This window comes from Pteropus medius, unplaced genomic scaffold (assembly GCF_902729225.1).
Source record: "Pteropus medius unplaced genomic scaffold, Ma_sr-lr_union100, whole genome shotgun sequence".
In the NCBI taxonomy this organism is placed as follows: domain Eukaryota; kingdom Metazoa; phylum Chordata; class Mammalia; order Chiroptera; family Pteropodidae; genus Pteropus; species Pteropus medius.
Genome location: NW_024340629.1, coordinates 17,248 through 31,738, shown reverse-complemented (window position 1 = coordinate 31,738; position 14,491 = coordinate 17,248). Strand labels below are relative to the sequence as shown.

Below are 14,491 nucleotides of genomic sequence, written 5' to 3'. Positions count from 1 at the left end.
TTCTTTCTCTGGGATGTCTTCACCCATTGGGCAGCTATCAGCCAGAACAGCTGGAGCTAGTAAAAGAAATTCTTGGCTAATGAAATATTCCTACTAAATGTCTTACTAATTAAGTTACCCAGAGAGTTTTCTTCTAAATTTCTCAATCTAGAGAGAAGAAATATAAATCATCCTGGAGAAAAGTTTTATTTTATTAGTTAAATTTACTTTATGACAAAACTCATAATTGATACTTTGCATTGTCTGTTTCCTTTAATTTATTACAAAATTACTAATGAACATCACTAGTTTTCGAATGGACAGCTAGGAGTCCACATTGTCCACCAGCATCTTTTTATTGCTCTGAAATTAAGTATAAGAACTCATAGGTCTACTAAAAAATAGGAGAGAATGAAATTATGTATTGTCTTTTAGTAAATAACCACTTGTTAATCAATGTTAAAATATTGATATATTGATTTCATTTAATGTAACAAGATGGAAATCCTTAAGTTACTGTATTGCATTTGTTTGAGTAGCCAAGATGGAAATCTTTAAGTTACTGTATTATATTTGTTTGAGTAGCCAAGCTCTGATCACTGGGCATGGTCTTTATTACATGTCTTTTCATAGACATTATGCCCCATAAACATTTTTCATGATGAGACATAAGAGTGAGGACATGGACGTTAAAGGATGAACTAAGCTTTGAATGACATATGGATGCCGAATGGAATCTATGAACTTATATTAAACAAGACCATCAGGTGAAATACACAGAGTTCACTGTATCAATTTAAAAGGTAGTTTAGGTTTTTCATGGTCCTCTATAAAATGCTTTATGTTATTGTTTAACTTGATATATTTTATGTCATTTATATAAATTTAAAAAACAAAAACAAAAAAAAGAATTGGAGAATCATATATAATTTCTGGAATCTTTAAATATTTCTAATTCATCAGTAAGCATTTCCTCTTAATTATATGTACAATCAAATGGCTTAGCCAGAGACTTGACTAATGCACCTGAGGCTTTTTTATTTGTTCGTTTTTGTTTTTTAAGTATTGTACTGTACATAATGATCAAGCATCTCAAAACCAAACCACAACTTATGGCATTTTTTAACAAGGCACAAGTAGAAATGGGATATTTAGCCAATTGCACCAGATGTATTTCCTGTTTGGAGAGAAAGAGACTGTATATATTCATAGAAGAGTTGTTTAATATCTGAAACATAGAGTTCAACATGTGTAATTCTTATACTGATCATTATTTATACAATGGAACTAGGTTGTGATTTCTAAGATTTTGCTATATTTTCTCTTGTAATCAAAGTGTCCTGTTTATGCACCATGAAAAAGAAGTAATATTCTAACCCTTCTTCCTTAGATTGTAGCCCAGTGTTATAATTAAAGACTTATTTAATTTAAAACTAAGAGCAAATTTTAAATTCATAGTCAGTATATAAAAACACAAATCTACTCTTCTGTGAATTCTCATTCAACATCTAGTTCAGAGTGACTAGGATGCCAGTTAATGCCTAGAACTTTTACCAAATACCTTGTGAATACAATATTGAGGGAGAGGTCCTTAGAAGAATTGGACTCACATTTCACAGAAAGCTATTTATAAAAATTCTTCAAAGGTAATGAAAGTATTATTCTGAATATGTTTATTAGCTCCATGCCATCATGTAACAAGTCTTTAGTTCTGTGGTTTGTGGTCAACAGTTTGCGTTTGAAAGCTAATAGTCTAGAGAAAGGTTTGGGTCTGAGTGGTCCATTAAACAAAAAAAATATTTTTTTTTCTCTTTTCCTCTTTCCTACTTTTTTTTGCTCAAAATAGACTTTCTTTTTTGTATGCAAATTAGGTATTTGAAATCGATGGGTTACTAGGTTCTTATTTCTCTCAATTTTCATGTTGCTATGATTAAACATTAAAACTCCATCTTTACTAAAGTTTTAGAAGGGGATTTACAATTTATTTAGGATAAAATTAAGGTGAATAAATATTTCTTGAAAGTTATGACTTACCATATTGTGTCTTAATAAACAAATTGATTGAAACAAACAAAATAACTAAAATAAATTTTTGATCATTTGAATAATAGTTGTAAGTACAATTTGAAGACAATTTTAAGAAATACGGGCTTTTATTTTATCTGTATATTTATTCCCAGTATGATTTTCAGAGTGTATAAAGCAATTTGTATAAGTTTATTCAAAAAAGATTTGTTTTAATTTTTCAGGTGTAAAGGTAAGAGAGAGAAGAAAAAGGAGTAATAGAGAGGTATGACATTTGACATTATAATAAGAACTTAGTTCTAAAATTTTGACACTCTAAAATAAATTTTATTTTGATATTCAATAATTCAATTATAAATATCAGTCAAAATGAATAAGACAATTAAATAGAGAGATTGTCAACTTAAAACAAAGCAAGAAAATCAAAATTAATTCTCAAAATAATCCAATCTGTTTCTTCGATAGAAAGTAAAAAAGTTTAAAGAAACTTACAAATTGACTTTTAAAGGATACAAATTTCCAAATCTCTTGGAAAGAAAATACCAATTTTATTCTAAATTATAATTATTATAAATATAACGAGAATTTATTCTCTTTGATTTTCTAAGTTTATACTTCATAGGTAAAGATGTAGATGCAATATTGTAGCCAGCAAAATCTAAAAATAATATAAACTTAACAATAGAAATATAAGATATATTACACTGACACCATAAAGATGAGATGTGAACTCCTGAGTCAGAAACACATGCATTCGAAACCCAACTATCTATACTCAAACCAGCCATTGGATTTTCTTTTGGGTGTTTCTGTTTCTGTTTCAACCTCCTCTTCCTTATCTATAAAACGGACATAATAACGTGGTTTTTATTTAAAGATTTAGTGAGATAAAATGATGATACATCATAGTCCCCTCTTTACTTACCCATTTTCAATATTTACATTATTAACTTATGAAGATTATTTTGAAAATGAGTGACCTTTAAGTAATAACTTATTAACATAAAACTTAAAAAAGCAAACTATGTTTCTGCCAGTATTGGGGCAATGCAGCGATGTGTCTACACAGGTACAATGACAGATCTATCACAGTGGTGCCACTGCAGAAGATTTGTTTTCTTTTATGTTATTAATATTAACATTTTTCAACAAAAGCAGTAGCTTAAACATTTTAACAAGGCAGGTTATAGTTTTAAATAGTTTAATGGATAAGACAAACAGATACAATGTGGACTGTTCCACAGCTTCCATCTGTGTCTATGCAGTGGATCTGGAAGAGGAGACATATGCCTGTCCCACACGTATCTCTTTCTACATCCTATTTCCAGATTCTCAGTATGTTAATGACCTCTACTAGCAATAAAAATACTTTACAAAATATTAAAGTTTAAAAACATCACTTATAGGAATGGCAACTTGAATTTCACTCTTTTCTCTACTTTCTCATGCAGATGCCTTGAAGAGATATGGCTGAGATAAATTGCACCCAGGTAAAGGAGTTTATTCTGGTGGGCCTCACGGAACAAAACAAGTTGAAAATGCCCCTCTTTGTGATTTTCTTATCTATTTACGTTTTCACAGTCATAGGCAACCTGGGTTTGATCCTAGTCATTAGAACAGATGCAAGACTCAAAACACCTATGTACTTCTTCCTCAGCAACCTGGCTTTTGTCGATTTCAGTTATACTTCTGTCATTACACCCAAAATGCTGGAAAACTTCTTATACAAACAAAACGTTATCTCCTTCAATGCATGTGCTGCTCAATTAGGCTGTTTCATCACCTTCATGACAGCTGAATGCTTGCTTCTGGCTTCCATGGCCTATGACCGGTACGTGGCCATTTGTAACCCTCTCCTCTATATGGTCGTAATGTCTCCAGGAATCTGCATTCAGCTTGTGGCTGTTCCCTATAGCTATAGCTTCCTAGTTGCCTTATTTCATACCATCCTCACCTTTCGCCTCTCCTATTGTCACTCTAATATCATCAATCACTTCTACTGTGATGACATGCCCCTTCTCAGGCTAACTTGCTCAGACACTCACTCCAAACAGCTGTGGATCTTTGCCTGTGCTGGTATCACACTCATGCCCTCTGTTCTGATTGTCTTTGTCTCCTACATGTTTATTATTTCCACCATCCTGAGGATGCGCTCAGCCGATGGGAGACGCAAAGCCTTCTCCACTTGCAGCTCCCACATGCTGGCGGTCACCATATTCTACGGGACTCTGATCTTTATGTACTTACAGCCAAGCTCTAATCATTCCCTTGACACAGACAAGATGGCCTCTGTCTTCTACACAGTGATCATTCCCATGCTGAATCCCTTAATCTACAGCCTGAGGAACAAAGACGTGAAAGAAGCTCTGAGGAAAGTTGTCATCAGTAGAAACCAGGTTTTTGTGTTCCTGAAAGTTAAAACATGATTTGAATAAACAAACGTGACCTTGCCCTCATAATGTGTTTTTCCTGCTATTATAGAAACTAGCAGAGTCTTGATCTTAGTTGCTGGTCAATAAAGATTTGTTCACTTTAAAATGAAATTTTTCTGAATTCTTCATTAGCAACCTTGACTTAGAATTACAATTAATGTGTAGAAAATGTCGAAAGAACTTACATTCTATTATTTCTCAAAAGAAAAACATATATTAAAAAATTATCTTCTCTGACAGTTACATAACCGGCCAAGAACAGACAAAAGTGCAGGCACCCTGAACACCTAGTTTAGGATTATGAGTGTTTTAATTATATATTTTAAGTTAAATACCAAGACACCACTCTAAACTACTGGTGACGATAGGGAGTAATTTTCTCTCAGGGGACATGGAGCAATGTCTGGAAATATTGATGTTCACCCTGAGAAGATTATGTAGCTATTACTAGCAAGATGGTTGAAGCCAAGGATGCTGCTACATAACCTACAATGCCCAGGAAAGTCACACAAAAATTTGTCCAGTCCAAAATGGCAATAATGCCAAGTTTGAGAAAGCTGCCCTACACAATTATTTCCTAAACTATTGTTGTATAGATTTTATTTGGCGGAAGCTGCTGCAGAGTGTTGCTCAAGACTCCTATATACTTACTGGTCTTCACTTTATTCGTTCTACCAATTATTAAAAGTGTTAGTAAATCCTAGCTGAGTTATGTTTTTACCTTACTTATCTGTCATTCCTGTCATTTTGATTTCATATATTATGGGGTACTTTATCCGTTGTACATAAATTTATAACTAATACTTTTATTGATTTTTTTTTTTTCATTACTCAATACCCTTCTTTGTTTTTGGCAGGATTTCTTATCCTAAAGTCTATTTTTAATTTTTTGACCTTAATATAATTATTCCAGATTGAGTCGGGAAGCTCAGAGTTCTTTTGAATTTATACAGGGCAGCTAAAGTCCCTCAACTCTCCATTTTCTTATATACTTAAGCCATCAAGGTGATTGGCACGTAAAGGGACCTTGCATTTAAAAGACGTAACAAATTTAAGGCAGCTGGTATTTAGGATTTAAACATAACTGTCATTTTGCTTTCAAATTAGTTCTTAAGTAAAATAGTATTTGCAATCCATACTACTAAATCTTCTTCCGTGAACCGTCTTTGGTTTCTTCTCAAACTTGAGCATATGTTACTGTCGACTGGGAGACTTGTTAAAATATAGACTGCCGGGTCAAACCCGTCCGGTTTCTGGTTTAGTAAGTCTGCTGTGGAGACAAAGAATTTGTATTCCCAACAAGTTCTCAAGTTCTCTTGATTCTGCTTGTCCACAAACAAACTTCGATAAACACTGTCTCATGGTTTCTTTACCATATCTGTATACAGATCCTGGTGTGATTTTGTTCTCAAGAAACACTGCCTATTCCTCTGCTGGAGAACTGCCCCAGGCTTCCGGAAGCTGTTTTCTGTATGCTGAGTGAGCCAGAACATGTGGGGAATTTGTATTCCACAGGAGACAGCTCCTGCCCAATGACCGATACATGCACAGGAGTATAAATACTCAACTCCTTGGCCTAGCTTCTCATTGAAGCACTTCCAATGTTTGACCTTCCCTGTCTCCAAAACTCTCCCATGCACTCTAACCAGAGTCCTATTGTGGGACTTCGATATTATACTATTGCTTGGCCTACTTTCTTTCTAAGTCCCACTTCCCATTCAATGCAATACCTGTTCTTGGAACAATAATAAACCATATTTACACAAAACATTGATTCTGTGTCTCCTTTTAGGGAAACCCACTCAAGATGTACTGCAATTTCTATGTACTATATTATTTGTATAATTTTTTAGAAAACGGTGTTTTTTGATAATAAATGTATTTTGAAAAATGATAATTGGCTGGCATTCACCAATCTTTCTCAAAGATAGAGTCTTAATTCAATATTTTCAGCACTACTTCCTCTTATACAATGACTTCGAAGTTCTAAAACGATCTCTGAAAAAATAAAAGCCTGAAGAATTCTTTAGTGTATATAATAATCATGCCTAGTTTGCTTTTAGCCACAAAGTCTGGGTTCTTTTTCTTCAGAGAGATGGAAGAGAAATGAATACACATGGAGGTCAGTAGGTATGAACCTGACTCCTGTTGGAACCACAGGCTGTATTACTTCTGGAAATTCATTCTTTTCCATGTTAGGTGTGAGTTTTCTCATCGAGAAAATGATGGGATTGTGTTAAGTATGTGGTTTTAAATTTCTTTATATACTGATTTTGCTCACAAATGAATTCTTAATATTACTAATAACTAGAAGAGTTATCCTTTAAAAGGTGTTAAGAAGTATAACTTTTCTTTAATAATGATGCTAGCGAAAACATGACATTGTGAAAATTATTGTGTGGGTCAGATTAAAATTTTGATCTCATGTGTTATTGAAATGAGGCCAATTTTAATGACATACTCGGGGTTCCTAGATTTCCAGTGTCATAATTGGCCATAATTTGTTGTCATAATTTATTCCACAGTATGAAAACACTTCTGAAAACTGTTAACATATATACTTAATTTTAGAGACTCAACCCTTAATTCTCACAGAGCACTCTCTTGTGGCAGTTCAGAAAGAAATGTGAGATATAAATGACTGCCGTGTTCCTTTCTCATGAGAGATGCCATAAAACCTTCTTTCAAGTTCTCCTGAGCTTCCTAATGTGGATTAAGAGAAGAAAAAAAGAAAAATAAATTCCCAAACTCACACTAAGAAGTGAAAAACACAATATTGAGGAAAACATTTCCAGCGGAGAATTGGAGAAAGCACGGTGTGTATCTTAATCCAAGCCTGAGTTTAGTCTGATATCATTCCTTGTAATCCTGTACCACAGGAGTCATTCTAGCCTTACTTTCATGCTTATCTGTAAAGTCTCTCTCCAACAGCAAGAAACCTAGATTCTTCCACTTAAAATCCATTGACTTATTTGTTCAACTGCAATATACATTTACAGCAATTTCAGAATTAACTTGAAACTCCATGACAAACAAATTTACAAACTAGAATAAAGAATTTATCTACAGTTCCTTTTGTGTACAATTTTAGACTTTCTAATGAAAACACCAATTGTCCAAAGTTATTTAGGTCAGTCAATACACACACTTTAGTGTGGTTCTATCATACATTTAAAATACACTTAAATCCATTTGTTATAGTATACATATCTTCCTGGCATTGCAGACAATGTGGTTCATTTTTTACTAGTTTACATATAAACCTTACTCTTTCTGATGTACGATTCTATGAACTTAAGACAACTGCATGAATTCAAGGAACCATCACCCTCAAACTACTCTATTTGACTCCTAGTCAAATACTCTCCACACCCCCTAACTTTGATCAACTGCACTGAACTCTTTTACCTAAAGATTAAGAAAAGGGGACATGAAAACTTCACTGGGAAGAACATTTGATGACATAACAAAACCAATGTTGAAATAACATTATAAAAACACAAGGCTAACAAATCATGTTTAATAACTTCTCTCATTGTCATTGGAAGTCAATCTAACTTATTTAGGCACATGCATTTTCCTAGAAGATTTCTTCTTAGTTATTGTTCGAAGATCTCAGCACCAAGTACCAAGTCATGGCATTTTATAGCAAGACATCAAGAAAAATAGGGCATTTTGTCATCTATATTATGTTTACCATTTTACAAAAAAAAATCAAGTACCGTGCATTAATAGAATGATTAATGTTTCAAACATAATTCATGCTCATCGATATATTCTGATTAACACTTATACAATGCAACCATATGAAGGACTTGTTTCAGATGTGTTAAATGCATCACAAACCATGTTAGATACTGACGGTTCCCACTCCAATGTATTGAAGCCCAGTGATAGCTGAAAATTTATTTTATAGCAAACTATGTGGTAAATTTTATATTCAAAGCCAGGATATGGAACAGACAGGCCATCGCTATTTCTCCACAAACTATATTCATGATCATTTGCTTATCCCTTGGCAAATCCAGCGTCCCCAGGGATGTAATCTTCTCCTTGCTTTGGACCCCAGGGTTTGTACCAAACACCTCACAGGATCTCTCACATAAAACTTTGAAGTTCACTGTGTGTAGCTCACTGGTGTTTTTCAACCTTCCTGTGTATTTGAAACTTCTAGAAGATATATCTAGGGTATCTGGGCATCCTCTGTTAAATTCCAGCCTCCCTAAACTGCTCAAAAGACAACAGAAAATACACTATGCTGGAAAAAGAAAACTATTTTATAATTTCTTTCCTTTCCCCCTTTTTCAGTGGAGAGGATTATTTTGTTTCCTCGGATATGCTGCCTTTTGCAGCTCGAGCTGCCATAACAAAATTCCATAAACTGGGTGGCTTAAACAACAGAAATTTGTTTTCTCAGTTCTCCAAGCTGGAAGGTCCAAAATCAAAGTTCTGGCCAGTTTGGTTCCTGATGAAAGTTCTCTTTCTGCTTTATATGTTACCACCATCTCACTGCGTGCTCACGTTATCTCTTCCCTGTTAGTGTGTGAAGCGAGAAGGAGAGAACTCTTTAGTGTCTCTTCTTATAAAGACAATAATTCCATCACATGGGCTTCATCCTCATGACCTCTTCTAACTCTACGTACTTTCCAAAGGTTCCATCTCCACATACCATCATATTAGGGATTACAGATTCAACATAAGAATATAAGAACTTGGGAGAGATATAATTCAGTCCATAGCAGATCCTTGTTCTCTAGTTACGTATTAAAACCATGTTCTCCTTGCGCATTCTTGTTACGGCCATAGATTGACTAAGAAAATAATCTGAAGAGTGTTTTAAACCAAATGGCCAAGGAAATTGCATAATAACAGATAGTGACGACATACAGAGGAAAAACACTTCAAGAACATTTCAAAGACAAAGACAAAGAGTGTTATAAAATGTTCAGAAATAGGTGCTTGGGAGAGTAGATATTCACTTATTTGAGAGATACGTTGTAAGAAAGTTCACAAGGCAATTCTTATTTTTCCTCAGAAGGTAAATTTAAACCCTGTCACTAAGCAACAACAATATGAATAACTAAAACAAATAAATAATGTTCAAAAATTAGGGAACGTTATGGCAATAATGTCACACTACAGGCAGAGTTGTAGATGTGTGGTTCCTCAAAACCAGTGATAATGTTAATTGATCTCCAGCCTGCCTGGGGAGCTCTAAGGTGTGTGCACTGTAATTTTTCTGATGATCTTATTTGCATCATATTCCTAAATAAGATCCCTTGGGGCGGAGTCACTGACAAAACCCTGCAGTTTGCTGCTACCCAAACCCACTTGGAGAAGAAATAGGAACGCCCTCTACGCAGGTAGTTTCCAAGGCCGTATTTTAGAATCTGGATCAATCGACATTTTTAAAATAAAGTAAAAGAGAAAAGAATGCTTTTAAAATAAAATGTTAGGTGGCATTTTTTAAAAATAGGGTAAAGAGTCTTTTCTCGGATTTTATTTCCATATGTATGTATGTATGTATGTATGTATGTATGTATGTATGTCTGATATTATGTAAGATGTATTTCTTATTAGTTTAAAATGAAAAAATGATTTGATCTCACCAAGTTAGAATCTATTATGCTGTCAGGCACTTAATTCGCTAAACCGTGATCTATGTCAAAACCCTTCCCATTTTTGCAAAAGCTAATCATTTTATCTACGATGGGAAGTGAACATATTAGAATCAAGACATCGATACATCCTTTCATACATTTAACATAAGTAAAGGGAATTACTTATGAGTAAGAGGAATAAATATCAAAATATTATTAAGAAATTAATCTTTAATTCTCCATTACCAAGCATCTAGAAGGGGTTACAGAAAGCTATGAATGAAAAAGTCATGACTTTTCCTATGAAGTCTATAATCTACCAAGAGAAAAAATATGGAAATAGATGGCTGCAAAAATGTGAAATGTTATATCAGTCAATGAGTTATGCGTAAAATGTTTCTCAAATATAAAGATGAAAACTGGTAAGAGCTCTTATTTTTAAAAAAAGAAAAAAAAATCAGAAAACTGTTTAGTATCAGAGCATAGAAATTAGAAATCAGAGCAGTCTTCACAGGAGGAGTGGGGTTTGGGGTCGGCCTTAAAGAATAATTAAGAGTTTTCCCTCCAATTCTCTATTCACCATACACTTGGTATAGAGTTGAGCATAGAAAAAAGCGAGTGTGATAGTAGAGAAGAAAATAAAGTCAGGTAGTAACCAAGGACCACAAAACAATTATTCTGATTAGATTACTGTGTGTCGGTTGTGGCAGAAGAGATATGAATATAGTTTGAATATAAAATATCATGTGTTTGATGGTAAAAGGTCATATATAATATACTTTCAAATATAATTGCATATATATGCACCAAGTTAAGATGAGACGGCATACTGAAGTTTTTACAGCTGCCGCACAGTGAATGAAGCTTTACCTGGTGTTTTGGGACTTGAAATCAAATTTGCAATCAAATAGTTGTTTATTTGTTTCAAAATACATTTTATATATTTATAAGACCACTAATTAACCTTCTAAAAGCTTTAATGCCCTACCCATCTCATGTAATGGTAACTGGCAGCAATGATCGATATTAGTGTTTTTCTTTACTTCAAATAAATACCCAGAAGTGAAATTGCAAGGATCGCATGGTAGTACAATTTTCAATTTTTCGAGGAACCTTCATATTGTTTTCTATAGTGTTTGTACAGATTTACTTTTTCATCAACAGTGTAAAAGTGTTCCCTTATCTCCACACCCTCACCAACCCTTGCAATTTCTTGTCTTTTTGATAACAGCCATTCTAACCAGTGTAAGATGATATTTCATTATGGTTTTGATTAGCGTTTCCTGTTGATTTTCCCCATTGATTAGTGATGTTGAGCATCTTTTCATGTACCCATTGGCCATCTGCATGTCTTCTTTGGAAAAATGTCTAGTATTTCAATCTTTTACCCATTTGTTAATTGGATTGTTTTCTTTGTTTGTTTGTTTGTTTTCTGCTATTGAGTTGTATGAGTTCTTTATATATTTTGGATGTAAATCCCTTAATATATATGATTTCCAAGTATTTTCTCTCATTCCATAGGTTGCATGAAAACTTTTCGAGATTATCTGAGCAAGAGTTGTAGCATTAAAAAGACAGAAAATATGAGTTATTTTCTCTGTACAATATTAATATCAAGTCATGTCCACTGTCTGACAAATAATTTATTAGTTTCCTAGTTTTAATTTTTCATATAGAGAAAGAGAAAAAGAGAAATATGACATATGACGTTAGAAGTGTAGTAACAGAATCTATATTTCTATATATGTTACCTTATCCTATACTAAACCTTATATCTATTTCATATTCCAAATATGAACAACAGTCCAAAAGGGATAGGTAAAACATTGGAAGATATTTCATTTAAAATAATATAATCAATGTAAAAAATAACATAAATATAATCCACATCTACGTGTTTTAAAATAAATGATAAAATGGTAGGAGCAATGTACATTGATATAAATCTATTCGAAAGCAGATAGCACTTTTATTTTAGTTAAGCAAAATGTTTTGAAAATTTGCATGTATTCATTGCATTTGAACAGGTAAGTTGATGCTTTCCATACGAAGACAAGTGTGAAATGCTATAACGAGAAACACTTGGAGAAATTTAGGCATGCAAGAACACAATTAATTGGGTATATTGAGAATATAAGAGTTGATGGCATCAGAAAAACACAGAGTAGCTGTCTGAGCTTTACCGCAGGGGCTTAACCTTTCTGAGAGTTCTCTCTGTCTCATCCATAAAATGGGCATGAAAGGATAGAAAATAAATAGACACCTGTAAAAGTATGTCTTTCATCAAGTTCTCCATTTTCAATATTTTCACTATTAATACAATTATCAAGATTGCATAGCAACCTGTGGTGATCTCTCTCCAGATAGAAATGAGAACAGAATAGCTGTATCTGTCAGCACTGCAGCAATGTGGAGTTTGTTTCACACAGGCATGATGACAGGTTTGTCAGTGATGTCACTGCAGAAGATTCATTGTTTCTTTGGGTTATTAACGATAAGATTTTTTTAAATAAAAACAATAGTTTTCAAGTTTTGAAAAATTAATATTAAATTTTAAATAATGTATGCATAAGAACTAGGAGCAGAGAGCCAATGTGGGCTGAATCCTATCATACAGCTCTTAACTTTTTCAATGCAATTGATCTGGGTGAAAGAAATAAGTCTTTCCTCCAAAATATCTACTTTTGCCCTTTCTCCCATCCCAGACTTCAAGTATACTATTAATCATTTTAATATTAGTGCTTTCATATTAACAATAAAATTGCTTTTCAAGATTTTAAGGTATGAACAACAGTTATGAAGGTTTAAGATTAATTTAATTAAGCTGGATTTAACTTTCCTCTCTTTATCCAGATGCACCGAAGATACATGGCCCAAATCAATTGCACTCAGGTGACAGAATTTATTCTTATGGGTCTGACAGATCATCAAGAGTTGAAGATGCCCCTCTTTGTGATTTTCTTATCTATTTATGTTTTCACAGTCATAGGCAACCTGGGTTTGATCCTAGTCATTAGAACAGATGCAAGACTCAAAACACCTATGTACTTCTTCCTCAGCAACCTGGCTTTTGTCGATTTCAGTTATGCTTCTGTCATTACACCCAAAATGCTGGGAAACTTCTTGTACAAACAAAACGTCATCTCCTTCAATGCATGTGCTGCTCAGTTAGGCTGTTTCCTCGCCTTCATGGTATCGGAGTGTTTGCTCCTGGCTTCCATGGCATATGACCGATATGTGGCCATTTGTAACCCTCTCCTCTATATGGTCGTAATGTCTCCAAGAATCTGCATTCAGCTTGTGGCTGTCCCCTATAGCTATAGCTTTCTGATGGCACTGTTTCATACCATCCTCACCTTTCGCCTCTCCTATTGTCACTCTAATATCATCAATCACTTCTACTGTGATGACATGCCTCTTCTCAGGCTAACTTGCTCAGACACTCACTCCAAACAGCTGTGGATCTTTGCCTGTGCTGGTATCACACTCATGCCCTCTGTTCTGATTGTCTTTGTCTCCTACATGTTTATTATTTCCACCATCCTGAGGATGCGCTCAGCCGATGGGAGACGCAAAGCCTTCTCCACTTGCAGCTCCCACATGCTGGCGGTCACCATATTCTACGGCACCCTGACCTTTATGTACTTACAGCCGAGCTCTAATCATCCCCTTGACACAGACAAGATGGCCTCTGTTTTCTACACAGTGATCATTCCCATGTTGAATCCCTTAATCTACAGCCTGAGGAACAAAGACGTGAAAGAAGCTCTGAGGAAAGTCGTCGTCAGTAGAAAACAGGCTTTCGTGTTCCTGAAAGTTAAAATATGATTTCGGCAAACAAAAGAGGCCTTTCCTTCATGATGTTTTTCCCGCTATTAACGAAACTAGTAGAGAGTCTTGATCTTAGTTGGTGGTCAATAAAGATTTGTTCACTTTAAAATTAAATTTTTCTCTGAATTCTTCTATAGCAAGTTTGACGTAGAATTACATTAATGCGTAGAAAATATCTTAAGAACTTACATTCTATTATTTCTCAAAAGAAAAACATATATTAAAAAATTATCTTCTCTGATAGTTACATAACTAGTTACCGGCCAACAACAGACAAAAGTGAAGGCACTCTGAACACCTGGTTTAGGACTATGAGTGTTTTAATTATATATTTTAACTTAAATACCAAGACATCACTCTAAACTACTGTTGTCAACTGGGAGTAATTTTCCCCCAGGGGACATGGAGCAATGTCTGGAAATATTGATGTTCACCCTGAGAAGATTATGTAGCTATTACTAGCAAGAGGGTTGAAGCCAGGGATGCTGCTACATAACCTACAATGCCCAGGAAAGTCACACAAAAATTTATCCAGTCCAAAATGGCAATAATGCCAAGGTTGAGAAAGCTGCCCTACACAATTATTTCCTAAACTATTGTTGTATAGGTTTTATTCAGCGGAAG

General features: G+C 34.2%; 2 protein-coding genes across 2 annotated transcripts; both read left to right on the top strand.

Annotated features, from left to right (window-relative positions):
- The first annotated feature begins 3,470 nt into the window (after nucleotides 1-3,470).
- Nucleotides 3,471-4,430, top strand: LOC120605034 (olfactory receptor 1044). The gene has a single exon (XM_039866236.1). The coding sequence runs from the start codon at nucleotides 3,471-3,473 to the stop codon at nucleotides 4,428-4,430; it is 960 nt and encodes a 319-aa protein (XP_039722170.1).
- Nucleotides 4,431-12,904: 8,474 nt separating this feature from the next.
- Nucleotides 12,905-13,864, top strand: LOC120621848 (olfactory receptor 8U8-like). The gene has a single exon (XM_039887976.1). It carries the CDS (start codon nucleotides 12,905-12,907, stop codon nucleotides 13,862-13,864), a length of 960 nt encoding a protein of 319 aa, XP_039743910.1.
- The last annotated feature ends 627 nt before the right edge of the window (nucleotides 13,865-14,491 follow it).

What these genes read in the sequence shown, in the direction of transcription:
- LOC120605034 (XM_039866236.1), top strand. Translation starts at nt 3,471, where the DNA reads ATGGCTGAGATAAATTGCACCCAGGTAAAGGAGTTTATTCTGGTGGGC.
- LOC120621848 (XM_039887976.1), top strand. Translation starts at nt 12,905, where the DNA reads ATGGCCCAAATCAATTGCACTCAGGTGACAGAATTTATTCTTATGGGT.